The following is an 18,074-nucleotide window of genomic DNA, read 5'->3' on the forward strand; positions in this document are numbered from 1 at the left end:
CTTAACCTCTAACATCAATCCAAGGTAGGTGACTTTCTGCTAGCTCCTCCCAGGTCTCCACCTATGAAAGACCTTTCTGCCTGGTGCTGCAGCACAGACCTATAGAGGAACTCACCATGCTCACCTAATTGCACAATTCTTTTTTTTGCACAGTGCCGCTGCACTGTCCACTCCCCCCCGGCTCCTTGGCAGTGTTCCCTCATATTCATCTTGACCTCTCTCACTATGTACCTGGAACATAGTGGGCATCTGCTTTCTTGCTTCACTGAACCTGAATGTTCTCTTAGTAATAAGAACTACAGAATTTGAATAGCAAGTTGTATTTTTAAAAATATAGACATACAATTATATAGTAGGGCTTTTGGTAGTTCTTCCTAAAATTAGTTAGGCAATTAGTAAGTTGGACTTATTTTTACTTATCCCCCTTTCTTTTTCCTTTAACATGTAATGTGTGTGTGTGTGTGTGTGTGTGTGTGTGTGTGGTGTGTTTAAAGAGAGAAAGAATATACATATATACTATACATATATTTTAATATATATATATATATATACATATTAAGTTTTCAGTAAATGGCTTATATATTTATGTTTGGCATGATCCCTATATCTTCATTAAAAAAATCAGACAAAAGACCGAATTTAAGATAAATTGGGGGTTGATAACATACAATCAAAATAATTATGAAATGAATAATTACTAGGTTTCTTTGAAACAGGAGCCGTATCTCATTCCTTTAAAATATGGTCAACTTTTTAATTCTTCTATCTTAATTCAGACTCCTCTCTGAGAACAAATATATCCTGAAGTCCTGTGGTAATTTTAACTGAAACAGGAACATTGGTCAAACTCACCTGAAACATGTCTTGTGTTTTCTTCTGTATATTTTTAAGTATGTAGTGTTTTCTTTTTTACTCTCTTTAACACCTACATGGTATCCCTCTCTCTCCCTGCCACTGATACTGGAGCACTTGCTAAGACCCATGGGGAGAGGGAATAATAGGATCCACTCTCTTCAGCCTTGTAATGGGTGAGCTTTTTAAGTTTGAAACAAAAGATTGGAATATTTAAAATGTTTTCATTTTCTATCACTGCCTCCCTTGGTTTAAAAAGAGAAGTGGGAGAGGAGATGAGAAGTATATTTGTAATAGACAAAAAAAGCAATTGTCCTTCTCAATCTGTGAAAATGTTCCATTCCTTCCCACATCACATATTCAATAAAACTTCACCAGCCAGCAGTCAAAGTTAAAGATCTTTTCAAATGGTTACAATTTCACATCCTTGGAAACCCAAACTTTTCTTTCTCTGTTCATCTCTGGTTATTCTACCCAGATAGAGAGATCTCTCTCTTTCATTTTTCTCTATTTCTCCCCAATGTATATAATGTGTATGTATGTATATAGATATGATAACTAGCCTTAGATTTAATATTAAAACAAATATTTACTGTTATATGTATTTAAGTCACTAGAGGACTGCTTGAGTAGAGGAAAAAAAAATTGATCTTTATTCAGAATCAAAGCTTACTACAATGGTATTTATTTGTGTGTTTTTCCCCAAATAATAAATTAATTTGAGTCAAATACTATGCTTTCCATAGCTTGGGGGAATTTGATTTAGTGACTTGAGCCACTGACCTGGTTAAAAAAAATCTATAGAAACATCTGGTGCTATGAAACAAAAGACACTAATACAATGAACACTCATTTTGCCCCGATGCCTGTAGTAAACCATATTTATTATTGCTATGTTAAATGATTATGTGTCTTGAGTTTTTCTGTCTCTCACCCCCAGGAACTTTGGAAATGGATATTCACTATAGCATACAGAGTTTATCTGATTTATGTCTATATTATCAAAGCTGTTGAACATTTAGTAAAATCGCAAAATTTTCTGGGTGCCTTTAAAAAATACAAGCATGTATTGTCTTAGTTCTTGCTATGCCACGCATATACAAAACTTAATATTTCTCTGTACATACTCATTGCAGTGTGGGAGGTGTAGTAGACAGATAAGCTCAGTTCTTCCATAAGAAAGTTGTCTGTTTGGTTTTTGTCTTCATATCTGTTTTTAGATAGTCAAGACCAAGTAGTGAAAGCAAAAATGAAATGGAAAAGGGTTAGAATCATCTTTTGGTATTCCTATAAATAGTAATTGTCACTGATATTATATCAGTGATACTTGTCTCCTTTTATATGGTAAATCTGCTTTTAGCGGTGTGTCGGAAACAAGATAAAAGTCATATTAATTAAAGATTATTATGAACATTAGTAGTAGGGGACAATCTAGCCCATCAATTGGAATGCTTTAAAAATCTACAAGACATCTTAAAATGAGCAAAATGGATCAATGAGCCTATTTTTCCCCCTTACCATAAAGTTAGGAGCTGGTGTGCTATGATTAACTTAGGTCCAGATTTCAAAATGACTTATTTTTAAATAAAGCTTTGTCTATCCCGGTGTACCAATAAGAGCTCTTAGGCTCTCCTCTTAGGTAGGAGATAAGACAGTGTAAGTACTACAAACAAGAGCTCACAGAGCTTTCTAGCTTAAATGGAAAAGTGGATCCATGTTATCCTCTAAACGAGTATGGGAGTGAACAGAGCAGAGGAAGGGGTTACAAGATTTCCAGGATTGTGAATAATCGAAATGAATTAGATAATTAAGAGACTGTTCTTGAATATTTCTTGGACACATCTGAACAACAACAACAAAATCTTATGAATGAGGACTTCAAGCATTCCTTAAGCTTAGTTGATATATATGATAATTCTCTTTGCCTGAGAATCCAAATGGCATGTTTGGGAATCAAAGGATAATATTATACATCCTCAAACCCCATTTTATAAAAATATTACTTTGTTTCCTTGCCCTGGGAATGTTAGGTTTGCCCCCCTGAGAAAAACGAGAACACGAATGTGGCTGTAGAATGATCTCTTGATCCTTGGACAAAACTGAGGAAAAAGTCTAACAAATGCATCGTTTTGCAGTAAATTAGATCAGATTTCCACATCTCCGCACTCAGTCTGTGAGCTGACAGTTCGGTAAAATGTTCCCTTGTAAGGTTCGCCCTCTTAGGAAAAGGGGCAATAATTCATCATTAGGATTTCAGAGTCCAGGTGTAGATGGAAACTGATGGAGCCTCCAGCGAGGCAGGGAAAGTGCATGGAAGAAGAAAATTTTATCTGAAGCCTAATTCCCTGGTTACAGCAGAGAATAATTAAGATAATATTGCTTCAAGAGTCCTTTAATGATTAAAAATCACATATGCAGAATCCATAAATTGGAGGGCAACAAATTGGAAGGCTATAACGTCAGAGAACTATTTTGTGCACATTGTAGTGGAAAGTATACTAGTGGCAGTGCGCCGTGCGGGCAGCCACCAGAGACCGGGACCATTCCAAGGACTTTGTTTAGATGCAACAAATCATTTGTCTGTTATTAACCCAGAGCTTGTAATTATGCAGATTGCCATAGATTTTCCTGGGCCTGGAAGTGAGATTGAGGGTTGTTCACAGTATAGCAGGCAGCTCAGGGCTGGCCATGCATTACTGAACTTGCCACATTTATCATGTTGACTGATGGCAGCAGAAGCAGGTCTCAGGTCCCAGTGGTTAATGTAGTGGGTAATTAACTGTCATTTGCCTAGTAATAGGCTGATGATCAATGGTTTGTGTGGAAACAAATTCTAATCAGGTAGCTGATAAATGCTCAGCTAGCGAGAGCAATTGAAATTGGGGGAAACTATGTCCAGAATTTCAAAATGGCATTGTGTGTGTATGTTTATTAGGTAAGTGCAAACTGAGTAATTCTTAACAATGGATTTATCTCATATTAACCAGATTTTATATCCACACATATATCTATATTCATGGAATAAAGAACTTTTGTATTTTCCTTCTTTCTCAAAAATCATAAACAGAAGAAACAAATGGCACACATAAGTGCCGTGACTCCTGAAGAGATGGTGTGAAGTACACTCAAAAAGTAAATGTGAAATGTTAAAATGAATGAAAAAATTCGTCTCACAGAAGAATGGGATGAAAACTTTAGTTTGTGATGATTTCATTTTTAATGATGCCAACAGGAGACTGCAAAATATTATATTTTCCACGAAGTTCTTTTGCAAGAAAAAAAATATTTTTCAAAATATGGATTGTAAATTGAGGACATAAAAGTTATTTGAGTTCTGTTCCTTAACATATTTAAAGATTTTTCTAATTCTCTCAGGAAGATAAGTGTCCAAGAATTTTGAATTTAATCTTCTCGAATATAAACCTTGTGTACTTTTTATCAAGTGTTCAAGTTGTGCTCCAAAACTGTTTAGAAAGCGTTTGCAGTTTCTACCCTCAAGAGGCTTATGGTTTTCAAGAGACAATCTCACAAAATCACAAGCAGAACATTTATTGTACGTTTTGTCAGACACGTAGACACCACTCTTACAACTCTGTCCAACCATTGTCATTAGTCTGCTAAGAGGAAATAGTTATGAACTTGAAAATGAATATGCATGCCTTAAGCACAGACTTATCTTCAGAGTATATAGAAAGTAATAAGAAGAGAGACTTCTGCACGTTTGTGCGTAATCCTTAAATTCAATAAAATGAAAGGCTAAGATTTTTTAAAGTACATTTATATAACCAAAATGAGTTTTCTCCATAGCACCTTTGAATTCATTAGTTTAGAACTGCTTTTAATTTGGTCTTTCCCATGAGAGCTATTATATTTTTCTCCTGTCAGACTGATGTTGAAGAAAAAAGAAAACTGGCAGATGTAGTGTTTTTCATCTAGTTGGCTTCCTAGTTAACTACTATGCATGAAATATTATTTGTAGTGATTCTTTACCACCACTAACAACTTTGAAGGAACTTGGTTTAAATATTGCCAGTGAAAATGAATAAAATATTTCTTCCCACTAGGAAATGATAAGACATTTTATTTTGTCCTATTTTTTAGGTCATTACAATAACCATTTTCAGGTATCTACAGCAAATAAGATTTTAAAAGAATACCTTTTTTTTTCCCTTCAGGCAATTTCAGTGGTTCTGACAATATATTATGCTTGAACTCCTGGTCTAGCTATATATAGTTTACAGCCTCATTTACTTTAATGCGCTACCTGAATAACAGAATCACAGCTATAACTATGGTATAGGGCCAGAAGGTGCAAGCACCTCCATGGTTTTTTGACTATTTAAATGGCTTGTTCATAAACGTTATTTCAATAATAATGGCAAACCTCTTAGAATCTAGATGTCAGAAAAATGGCAAGTCATTCAAGTGGGTTTCTTTTCCAACTAAAATATCAAATATACAATGTTAAGATCAAAGTTACATTGCTTTTATGTTTACTATGTACTCCAACAAGTAGGTTTTTTGCTATGAATTCACCCCTGTTGACTTCTGAGTGTGTACAGTTATGTAAACTTCCTAATGTATTTGCCTTTTCCTTTGCTTTCCAAACAAGATGTGATTTTCATCAAGAAAGGCCAGTGGAGTAAATATTACAGAAGAATATTTATGTGTGCACCTAGGATAAAACTCGTTTGTGTACCTCATAAGTCATTATATTGATAACTTTACGGGGTATATTGATATCCTCGATTCACAATCTCAGATTTCCCTTAGTTAAAAACAAAACAAAAACAAAAAAAAACTCCTATTTATTGTTTTAGGCTTTTTGGTGTAACAGGAAACTGTGCTGCCTGTAGCAAGCTCATTCCTGCCTTTGAGATGGTGATGCGTGCTAAGGACAACGTCTACCACCTGGACTGCTTTGCCTGTCAGCTCTGTAATCAGAGGTAAGGAGGCTTCATCTTGGCTTCTCAAAAATGGCACACCTCTGTGCCTGCTATTGATGGAATTGGTGGTAATGATATTGGTACACTTTACTAAAAGCAATTAATCTCAGCATTTTTGTTTTCTGCAAAGATTAATTCAGTGCCAGAAATAGGCACCAAGGAGAAAGGTCTTAGGACTGACTTTAAAAGAACTGTATTGTATAATAGCCTGTGACTGGACCTGGAAATATTTTTATTAACTTTTAGACTTATTATTCATTCTTCTCTTTATCATTTTTCTGTCTTTTAACAAGTTAGTTTAAAATAGCTTTTTTGTACTGCTTCTGTGAGCAGCAAACAAGTTAGCACAAGGCAAACATACAGAAATGTATAACAGACATTTTGTTTTCATTGTATTTATTGAATTTATAGTTTCCCCTATTTCTTATTTGCAATTTTAACCTTCTCCTATGTGTGCTATTTCAGTTGCCTCAAATCTCTTTAAGTATGAGACCAGGCAGAGCTAATAATTAAACAATTATCAGAATTGGAGGGGCAGGATTGGCAAAGCAGCAATGGAAAGGGCAATTGCACTGGGAATCTGGAAGCTTAAGTTCTTGTCTTATCTCTGCCACAAATTGACTGTGTGACCTTAAGCCAAACACTACACCTCTCTGGACCTCAGTTTTTTTATTTGTAATGTGAGGGAGCTCGATGAACTTCAGAACTCTTTTGATTCAAAAGTATTATGACTTAAACCCATTTTTTCTTATTGAAAGTTAAACTTTTATTTCCAGTGATATTGGCACTTCTTTTCTGTGATAAATGCAGAGAATTTAAAAATATTTTAAAAGTGCATATAAAAAATGCAGTATTTAAAAAATTAGTATACTTGATGGATTTTAATGAAAATTAATAAAGTGAGTATGTCTATGGCTGTGAGAATATGTAAACGTATCAAGTTCTCAGTTCTTGTAATTTGCCCTGAAAGGTTCTGTTTAATGCATAGTCTTCTTATAAGGTTCTGTAGAACAGCAGAAGGAAAGAATATGATCTTTATGGTGAGAACTAGATTCAAATTCCAGCCACTAGACTCAAATTGATCTTACTATGTTACTTGATCTCTCTGAGTTTATTTTCTACACCCATAATACACTAATATCTATCTTGCAAATTAAAAAAAAGTAAAATCATTTATAATAAGTACCAGGAACATGGTAGGTTTTCAAAAGTTATTTGTTTTATATTTGTAATTTACTTGGACCATATCATGAACTGGATTTTTCTACAAGACATGTAACATCTCTTGCTAAATGTAGATGTTTAGAATGTGGCCCAGTATGCCTTTATACTATCATCATTCCCTAGACACTAGCTTAAGAAGTCATCTCATATCTTGATTTTTTTTCATTACAAGTGCATGGAGTGAAAGTAGGTTAATACTGTTTAAGATGACATTTAGCCAAAAAATAAATTCATGAATGCACATTTTGTTTCTTTTATGAATGTGGACATACAACACAAACATCCATACTCTATACAGACACATTTATATGCATGTGTACATGTGTGTGTGTATGTTTGGAGAGTATAATAGAAATAAACAGAACACCTTTGTTTCCTTGATGCACTAACAGCAGTCACTAACAGCACAGTTAGCTTTATGCAATAATAATTTCTACTGCTATTCTACTTATAAAAGCTGACATATTCATAGGAGAAAACTTAGATAATTGAAAACAATAAAGAACAATATGGTCCATGTCTCACTATTCGAAAAGAAATATAACCAACCTCTCGTTTTCTACGTATATATAACAAATTACACATAGTATCTACTTTGCATGGTATCCATATTTAAGAAGCTTTTAAAAAAGAAACAGGGAAGAATCTTAATGTTTGATATTCAGACCCTCTAATTTATATTATATACCTTCTTACCTGTCATTAAAATTTCTTTTAAGATGTTTTAAGCTATTTCATGTTCAGTTTTATAGATAGAGCATCATATATTAAATTAGTCTGCTAGGCCAAGTGCAGTGGCATTCATCTGTAAACCCAGCAATTTGGGAGGCTGAGGCAGAAACATCTCAAGTTTGAGGCCAGCCCCAGCAACTCAGTGAGACCCTCTCTCAAAATAAAAAATAAAAGGGGCTGTGGATGTAGCTTAGCAGTAAAGTGCCCCTGGGTTCAATTCCTAGTACCTGGAAAAAAAATCAGTCTTCTATCATCTAATCTACAGATTGTTTCTTCCTAAATTTTGATATTATCACCAATAATATAGGCTCAAATCTATCAGGATAAATTCACAGTAGCATAATTAAGCAAACTAATGTAACAATTTGAAGGCTTATGTTAAATGTTGTTAAAGATGCTCTTTAGAAATGTCCTACCAATTATTCTCACACCAAAATTGCACAAAATTATTCATGTCCTCACATTGGCTTTAACATTGAGAATTATTATTTAAAAAGAAACTTTTGTCACCTTTGGGAAGAATGATGGCTCCTCATCATAACTTTTAATTAACATTTATTTGATTATTAGTGATCTTTTTTTTGTATCATCTTTTAAGGAACTGATCATTTATGCTGTTTGTCCATTTTTCTAGTAGGGCAGGCTTACCTATTTTATCTATTTTCCACACAATAGAATGAAAACATCATTCAAGTGCTAAACTCAGCCTAAATTCTATTATGATGCAAAGCAATTGTAGGTGGTTAATGCTATTTACAAATCATATATCAATTTTATTTCACCATTGAAATAAAAAGTTGCATTCACAATTAAGTCTGTCTCCTCAGTAGAACTCAGTCAAGTAAGACAAACACTCCTAAATTTTGGCTCTAAAACTGTTCACATTCTTATTGCTGCAAAATACTATTCTAGTATCATTATTAAAGTACCTAATATATTTCTGTGTTCGCTTCATTTATTACATGCCATAATGGGACTGCATATCTTTAGTGCTGGTTATGCACAATTAGCACTTAGTTATTGTCTTGTCACTTCAGCCCCTACAAGACAAACTTCTCTAATGCAGGAAGTCAACTCATCTTCATCAGTCAAGCAAAGCAGACAAATTTTGTTACCCTGAGTACAGAAGGCTTTCAATACAGGAGCATCTGCTTTTACTTTGAAATCATCTTGGAGAATCCTTCCAGTAAAACCATATCCCACAGAAGCCAAATTATTGCCACAGTATTGTACCTTTTCAAGTGAAACATGAGATAAATAGGTAATTGATAAGCAATTCCCCCTAAGCAAACTTTATTGACATCTGAAATTATGAAATTGTAAATATTTGTGAATTTTCTTCAGCTATCATTTTATCTTACTTTTAAAGTAAAATGGCATTAAGATCCAAAGCACTTCCAAATGTTTAAAAACATCATAATAATAACCATTCAGAATTGGTTGTCCCTTGTACAAATCTTCTGGCCTTTTTAAAAGTGCAAATTCTGGATTAAAAATATAAAAGTTTCTCTATTTAAAAAGGAAACTTGAGGAGAGCTATTTTGAGTTACTTTTATGATAACTTGAATCTCATTCAGAATTACAAAAAAAAATCTGTATAACAAGTCCATTTCTTAAATGTGAATAAGAGGTTCCTCCTTAGAAGATTCAATAAAAGTAAATAATGGTTTATAAGAAAAGGGAAAAAAGTGCTTGTTTATAATGAAGTCTCCCTAAATATGTAGGAATATATAACATTTCCTTTTCCTTCACTAAACTATAAAAGCACTATGCTAGGCTCTGTGGGAGCAAAGGTGGATAAAATCAAACTTCTTTCTTAGACATGTTCAGAGCTGAGAGACATCAAAGATTCACAGATGAGAGTAATCAATGTGAAATAGATTTACACTGAGAGAAGAGAGTTTTGTCCTTGAAGTCTGGGGAAGTATCTAAAAGCTGATATGCTGAGTTTTAAGAAAGAATTCTCTAGAACTGGTTAGGACAGGTAACATGTCTGATGGGGTTTGGGGAAGAAGTGGGGGCCAGGGAGCAATGATATAAAGATTTTCCAGGTAGATGGCACAACGTAACAAGACAAGGAGATGTAAAAGCATTTGAGGTGTTCATAAAATGAAAAAGCAGCTCAGAGATCTGGAGATTGGGAGGGATATGGAGGAGCAGAGGAGAGAGCAAGGATCAGAAGGAGATGCAGTTGGAAAAGTAGGACATCACTGAATGAAAGGTAAAATAAGTATAGTTTAAATTATTAATAAATACAGTTTAAATACAAGTCAAAATAAATATGAAATTCAATACAAGTTTAAATAAGTTATTCATTTAAAATACATTTGTGATTTAAAACTATTGTGTTCTAAAATAAATCTATCTTAACCAATATTTATTGACCTCTGCCCTCTCCTTTATTAGTACAATTTATGGTGGTGCTGCAAAAGGATTCAAAAGAAATATAATTCATGGTCATTTAGCTCAGAACGGCTTCCAGATTGGGAAACATGTTACACATTCATGGAAAAATTTGAAATGCCAGGGCAAATGATATTCCAATAAATAAGTGCTTTGGGAAAGGTGAGAGGTCAAGAAATATTGAAGGAGGGGATGGAAAGTAAGGAAATTTCAGAACTTTAGTAGCTAGGAAAAGGGAGAAATATTCCTGGTGAGAGAACAACTCAAGTAATCTTTTCTACTGAGAAAAGATTATTAATAAATAATAATAGCATACCCTTATATAGTGCAGATCATACTCCAGTTTACATGAACTACATCATTTAACATGTAAAATCACCCACATGTAGGCATTGTTATTAGCTTCATTTATAGATAAGTAAATTTATGTACAGAAAATTTAAGTAACTTGCCAGGTCAACACAGTCAGGAAATGGTAGACTCAAGATTTGAGCCTACAGAGTTGAGTTTCACCCTGTGGACTTATACCTGCTTCAAAAGAAGTATTTTATTTCTGATTAAGAGCATATAAATGTGAATAGATGCTGTAGAGTTAAAGTAGGGTTGACTTTGAATAATTTATAGCAGAATTCAGGATATAGGTAGCATTTCTTGGTGCAGAAAGGATTGTTAGGAATGAGATACTACAGAAAGGATTGTTAAGAATGAGATGGTACAGAAAGAATTGCTAGGAATGAGATGTGTAATGACAACTGGGCTGTCAGTGGGAAAAAAGACAGTAAATTTGTTCACAAGTGTACAGTGGTGGAATGAATATATAACTTGTACCTGACTGAAAATGGTACAGTATAGAAATCTCCATCTTTTCATAGCTGTGGATACTGAATAAGAAAGGTAGAAACATTGGCAATACATATTGAATTCCTTCTTCTTTATAAAGGGTTAAGGACATAGAAATTAATGAATTGGCTATCATTAACCTTAGGGAAATGAAAAGACTAAGTTAACATTTTCATTTGTTTAAAAGTGTGTTACAAATGGAGGTTTCTTAGCACAGGCTTTTGATAACCTGCTCAGAACTATTCTAAGCCCATACTTCATGAGGAAGACTTACTAGTTGTACTTACTTCTTGTATTTCTCAAGTCTCTAAGGCCATGCAAAATCAGTTAGAATCACCCCCAAAGATATGGAAATTAAATGCATTCTTAATGCAAACATCATGATTAGATGACTTTAATAACCTAACTGGGAATCTTTTTTGTTCTTCAATTTTTTTAAAAATGAGGACAAAACTAATTGAACTGACCATATCAGAAGCAATTAAGGATTAGATTACAAAGAAGATTATCCATTTATTTTTAGGAGTTTTAGCCTGGTCTGTTAATATCTTTACAGAATCCTCTAACCATCAACACTTCAGTAATGTTTTTTTTCTACAAATGCTGTCTCATAAGGAACTGATTATATAACATTGGAAATTAACCATTCTTACAAAATCACAGTTACAGGTTATTTTGTTAAACACTTAATATCTGCATTACTATTTCTCTAATTTCTTTGTGTTTACATATAGAACATTTTTAAGGGGGATGTCAGTCTTAATTGCATACCAGTCATAATCTCCTCTTAACCACAGCTATCAAGGCTATTTTGTTTGAATTATATGTGTAAGGATGACCTTCCTCACCCATGTTCTGTTTCATCTTGACCTTTAAGTTGAAATGCACATAAAATGGACTTTATCCAATTGACAACATATTGGTAACAAAATATTTTAGGTAGGAATACTTTATAATAAGTCTCTCTCTCTCTCTCTCTCTCTCTCTCTCTCTCTCTCTCTCTCTCTCTCTCTCTCTCCCTCTCTCTCCCTCCCTCTCTCCTCCCCCCCCCCCGTGTGTGTGTGTGTGTGTGTGTGTGTGTGTGTGTGTGTGTGTGTGTGTCTAGAGAGAATTTGTCTGCCTTTCATACAATAAGATGTTAGATATCTAATATCCATTGAATGGTAGGCAGGGTTTCTAAAGTTATGCAAAAGAAGTTTAGTATTCATATTATACTTCTAGACTTCATGTTTTACTGCTCCTGGTTAAAAGCATGGTTCTTGAATCCGAAGAGACCTGGGTTATTTTCTTTCCTCTACCACATACATCCTAGCTATGGAAACTTGGGCAGGTTTTTAAAATTCTGAGAGAGAATCTTTGGGTTTTTGTTTTTATTTTTTTTTTAAGTCAATGATAATAGTTACTTTCTAGGTTGGTGGTAAGAAATAAATGTGATCATATATACACATGCTTAGTATTAGCACATGGTAAGTACTTTATTAAAGTGGCTATTTTACCTATAATCCAAACAACAAGGTAAGACTACATACTTCACTTCTACTCTTTGCTACAAACTTACCAATGTGACTGATATAACTAACAAGAAAAACTGAAGTTTCGTCTTCAGTTATTGAAAGTGGAAGCTTCGGATCTGAACCCTGCTCTGCAACACACCTGTCTTGCCTTTCATTTACTTTTCATTCAAACCTCCCTGTTGTCCAGTGCTGCAGCTGCTTCCCTTAATCTTAGTGAACTAAGAAGGGGAAGTATGAAATGTACCTAGGCCTTGCAGTGGGTAAGTGATCAGGGCAGGACTTGGGCTAGATTCCCCCACTCTGTGTCTGTGCTATTCTCACTGTAATTACCTTGAATTTATTCAACTACATATGATAACAAGACAGGAAAGAGTGGTTTTTATTTGATGGTTCATAGACTTGGGGTACTTGAAAAGAAATTAAAGTAAAATTTAAGATAGCATAAAGCTGAAAGAGTCGTTTTTTTAGGAAAAGTGATTCAGTAACAATAGCTTAGAACACAAGTGTATTGTATTGAATCTCTTTTCGATGTAATATTTTGTTAGCTTATTAGATGAAATTAATTTTAACAGTGATTGTCTTGAATTAGCGTATTCTATCTGCTGTTTTATGTACTCTCACACAATGGAAATACTTAATTTGGCTGCAGAGGCCAGTGCAACAAGAGAAGCATTTCCATTTATTCAACATGTCTTAGGTATCAGGATATCTACAAAAACCAGTTTATCAAACACCACTTTGTAAATGTGACATTGAAAGCATACAGTTTGCAACTAATAAAAAGAAAATACACTTAAAGCCCCAAAGTTGAATGTTCATTGTGTCCAGTAGCCTTGACCACAAACAACTCCAGGATCTCAAGATCAGTACATAGTCTGTACTTTCAATCAACATCATCAGCAGACAGTAATCCTAGGGGGAAAAAAAAAAGTAAATTCCACAAATAAACAGACCAATTTTCCTTTAAGAGGAAAGCTAATTCTTTCAATCTACTTTTTTTATTACACTATTTTCCCTTCTATCTACTTAGCTAGTCTAAGGATAAATTTCCAAAGCTACCCAGTTGGAAAATAAATAGGTTCACTGTTTGTCTAGCATTCCAATCTTTGCAAATGTAAATCAGTCCAACTGCTCCTCATTTAAACCTTCAACTTCACAAAACATTAAAGAGTGGCTTTCACTACACAATTTAATCTCTCCACTAAGATTTCTGCCTGAACATCATTCAAAATTGACTATCTGATAAAGAGAGACCACTATCAAAGGTCAGTGAGGTCAACTTGTATAATTACAAGGAGTTTTACTGGGTCAAGTCTACCAAACAGCACTGTTTGAAGGTTAAATTGTTACAATTAAATATATATACAGATCTCCCCAGAGTTACTTTATTGTTAAATGTACTGGAAACAGCACAAGCATTTATTTCTGACCTTAATTGTGTCCAAAGTGTCACCCATTGGGAAATTATACAAAAAGAGCACTTATTAAAAAACCTTACAATCTTGCACATTGAATAGTGCTTTATAAAATAAAATGCATAATTAGCTACTGAAAACTAGTTTTATTTATCACATCAATATTAAGAAGATCATTTAGGTTACTCCCTTTGGTTTAATTGGAAGGGCTCCAAGAAATGACATCTACCGTTTCATAGTTGTATACTGGCCACGAACAAAGGAATATGGCTCAGAATCCCAGTCTGCGGCTAAAGGAACTTTCAATTCAGAATGAGCACTTCCAAATTATTAGACTTTAGTCACATTTTAATAACAGAGTAAAAAGAAGCTTTTAATGGGAAACTTTACAAGTGGCTATTTTCTAATTCTTTCATTCATTTTAATGCCTTTTACTTTTTTATTAGGTAGATAAATGGACAATGATGAAATCTCCCATAACTCATGACAGAGAAATATTATCATTCTTTGTTTTATCTTAATGAGTACAAATATAGATCACTTCTTTTTTCTTTCCAATGTGGTAAAAGAAAAAGGGAGGGAAAGAAAAGGGAAGAAAGTCACCTGTGGTGTCCCAGGTATTCTGAAGTTTCTACAATTTTTCTATTTAAAGATGGAATTTCAAATGTTGTATAGGCAGTGTTTCATTAAGCAAACTAGATGGTTTAATTTTGATAATGAAGGTATCTCCCCAAACCAAGCTTTCAGATTTAGGAAATTATCAGGGGAGTCTGTCTTTAGGAAGTAAATTTTCAAGTCTATAGATCTGAATGAAATAGTCTTAACACACTTCTTTTTAAATATTTTTCAGATTTTGTGTTGGAGACAAATTTTTCCTAAAGAATAACATGATCCTTTGCCAGACGGACTACGAGGAAGGTTTAATGAAAGAAGGTTATGCACCCCAGGTTCGCTGATCTATCAACATCACCCCATTATGAATACAAAGCACTACATTCTTTTATCTTTTTTGCTCCACATGTATATAAGAATTGACACAGGAGCCAACTGAATAGCGTAGATATAGGGAAGCAGGATGGTTATATGGAATAAAAGGCGGACTGCATCTGTATGTAGTAAAATTGCCCCAGTTCAGAGTTGAATGTTTATTATTAAAGAAAAAAAAAAGTAATGTACATATTGCTGGATTTTTTTGCTTGCTATTCGTTTTTGTGTCACTTGGCATGAGATGTTTATTTTGGACTATTGTATATAATGTATTGTAATATTTGAAGCACAAATGTAATACAGTTTTATTGTGTTACCATTTGTGTTCTGTTTGCTTCTTTGTATTGTTGCATTTAGTACAATCAGTGTTTAAACTTACTGTATATTTATGCTTTCTGTATCTACCAGCTATTTTAAATGAGCTGTAACTTTCTAGTAAAGAATTGAAGAGAAAAATCTCACTAATGATACACAGATAGATAAAGCAAGTCTATCAACATTAAAAGTACTAAAAAATAAAGACACACACAAAGCATTTTAGTGACATCTACTACTTATTGCCACTATGATTTAGAGTCTATCAGTGTTCTCATTATAACCCCCTATTTTCAGGGGGTTAAAGATCAGCTTTAAAAAAAATGCATAAAATTCATCCTAAAGCACTTTGATTTTATACCAACGTGAAAAGTGCCATTTTTGAAATACCTTTAAAGCTTAACGATTATCCTTTCAGTATCCTTTTTTGTGCTCACTGACACAATAGCTTTATCTTATTTTTCCAGCCACACCCCCTATGTGAACTAGTGCCTTTGGGTATCATATAAAATTTTTCCAAAGGGTTACTTTAAAAAAGTATTGCCACAATTATGAGATAATTTTCAACTGATAAATTTCTTGTATAAATGTTGCCCAGATCTCTCCACAGGAGCTAAGGGTTTAATCACTGGGCTAAATGAATTTATGGCACTGAAAATATCTGAGTGTGAATCTTCTGAAATGATGGTAATGCACATTGAAGCTATGATGGTACTTGAGTAGTGAGGTTACTTTTGATCATTAACATCATGCTTATAGAATCTTCTAGAAGAAGAGAAACAAAAGGATTGATAAAAAGCTGAGAACTGGTGATTTTCTATTTTTCTCTATTTGCCTACCATTTAATGTTCAAAAAATGAATGCTTTAAGTTTGGTATGTCATATTTTCTCATCACTTAACATAATTACCAACTCAGAATATCTTACACTTAGGCTAAATTCTGTCACTCCATTTTTGAAAGGTGAAATATCATTCCCTTACCTTAATGATAGCTGATAAAGAAGAAAGCTCTAGAAACAGAAATTATGGAGAATGATTATTTAAATTATAATGAAGAAAATAAAAAATGAGAATATGGCCCCTTCTGGGTGGCTCACACTTTCCTCCTTGTCTCTGTAAAGGAACTCCTTTTCAACAAATCTCATTCCACACAGTCACAATGAACCACATTTTTACTAGAGCAAACTTAGTGCTGTGGGTTTTCTTTCTTTACTTTTCCTTGATCGCTTGTAAAGGGAACAGTGTTTCCCAGTGTTATTTGCATACATATCTTGTCCTGCCAATATACGCATTACAATGAAAATTACATGTTATACCTGAATTCTTGGTTTGGGGCCAAAATATTAAGCTGAAGATAATGCTGGTGTGGATTTGAGTTGTTTTAAAACAAAGCTTTATTATGAACATGCATGTGAATCTGAATATTGCCTCTTATTTTTAAGAAAATGGTTCTGTGAGAAGTGAATGATATGTATTTTTACAAATGCTTCATGGTTAAGAGTGTTCAAGTCACATGTCCCCCAAATTTGAAATATACTGAAGAAAGAATCTCAAAAATAGCCATTTGGGGCCCACAAAGTAATTATTATTTTACCCTTCGAGCCTTACATTTGTTTCATGAAGAGATAATATTTATGTAGTCCCAATCTGACAAAACAAGACAAAGCAAAAACAGGAGGGGGAGAAGATAAACCAGAAGAGGTTCTCATAATGCAGCCCTGTTAGACCCCATTAAAAGTTTGTCAGTATCTTTTTCAAATGAACCTTTTTCAAATTTAAGCAGTTTTACATATTTTTATCAATATGTCAGAAAAAGAGAACTTATAAATTGGGGGGAAACTTCTCTCTGCTTCTTGAAGCTGTTCAAGTATCCTTGCCACCCCACTACTGAACAAGATTTTCACAACTTTTTATTTTGCTTAATCCTTCAGGATTTAATTCTTAACGCTTTTTACTCCAAACAAAATTACTTACCTGGATTAAGGATTAAGGCCTTATTCTGTTTAGATCATCTTTAATCTCCATGAAACTGTGAAACAAGACAGGAATCATCTTTCAGGATGTAGGCTGTTTTACAGCTAATTGCCCATAAACAGTAGCATTTTTGACCTGAAGTACTAAACTAATTGTCTTGACGGCTCAAAGCCCCTGAATTGTTGTCAACTCTCCTCTCTGTGTTGTGTAGCCCTGGTGTCTCTTAGCTTGTTACCTGATGTTCCAGGAGGACAGCTCCGATGGAGCTTGGATTTCGCAAGAAGGAAAGCTCCCTTCCCTAACATTCGTCTCCAACTGGCTGCTTACAATGAAGGACCAGTCATCTCCACTCCACCAGCGTGCTTACTGAGCTTAAAAGCTGACCTGTGTTTGTAATTTCACTTTCATCTTGCTTAATAAATATCTGCTGGATTCTTTCATTCATTTCCTTTTTATATTTGGGTTTATGCTTTTAATACAAGGGGTTTCCACCATCGAACAACACTTAATTGGTACAACTGAGGCTGATATCTAGAAAGTATGCATTAAATCCATGCAAAAAGGAAAAGAGTTACAAGGACATTGACTTTCTCAAGGTAAATCATCACAAGCATAGAGGAAGTACCTCAAATACTTTCTCCAAATAATGTTTAGGATCTCTGAGGTAGGTAGTTGCCTGCTATTTACTTTCGTGGGAAAAACAAAATTGTCAAAAATGAAAGTAGCAATTGCTGGATATAATTTTTGTACACTTATACAAATTTTAAGTGATCTTTCTGAAAGCAACTGTGTTGCCGTCAGACTAAATTTCACATTTCCTATTTTCTCTATAATGAATTAAAACAAAAAACGAAATCCCTCATTTTCAAGA

At 33.9% G+C, this 18,074-nt stretch overlaps 1 protein-coding gene across 9 annotated transcripts in view; it reads left to right on the forward strand.

Annotated features, from left to right (window-relative positions):
• Positions 1-17,647, forward strand: part of Lmo3 (LIM domain only 3) — a 58,111-nt gene extending 40,464 nt beyond the window's left edge. For all 9 annotated transcript variants that reach the window (XM_040280951.2, XM_040280949.2, XM_040280945.2 and 6 more), the window contains 2 exons: positions 5,673-5,798; positions 14,777-17,647. In XM_040280951.2, coding sequence (XP_040136885.1) covers positions 5,673-5,798; positions 14,777-14,882 — 232 coding nt within the window. In that variant the 3' untranslated portion in view covers positions 14,883-17,647. The remainder of the gene's footprint in view (positions 1-5,672; positions 5,799-14,776) is intronic.
• Positions 17,648-18,074: the final 427 nt, after the last annotated feature.

This window comes from Ictidomys tridecemlineatus, chromosome 6, assembly GCF_052094955.1.
Source record: "Ictidomys tridecemlineatus isolate mIctTri1 chromosome 6, mIctTri1.hap1, whole genome shotgun sequence".
NCBI classification, from domain to species: domain Eukaryota; kingdom Metazoa; phylum Chordata; class Mammalia; order Rodentia; family Sciuridae; genus Ictidomys; species Ictidomys tridecemlineatus.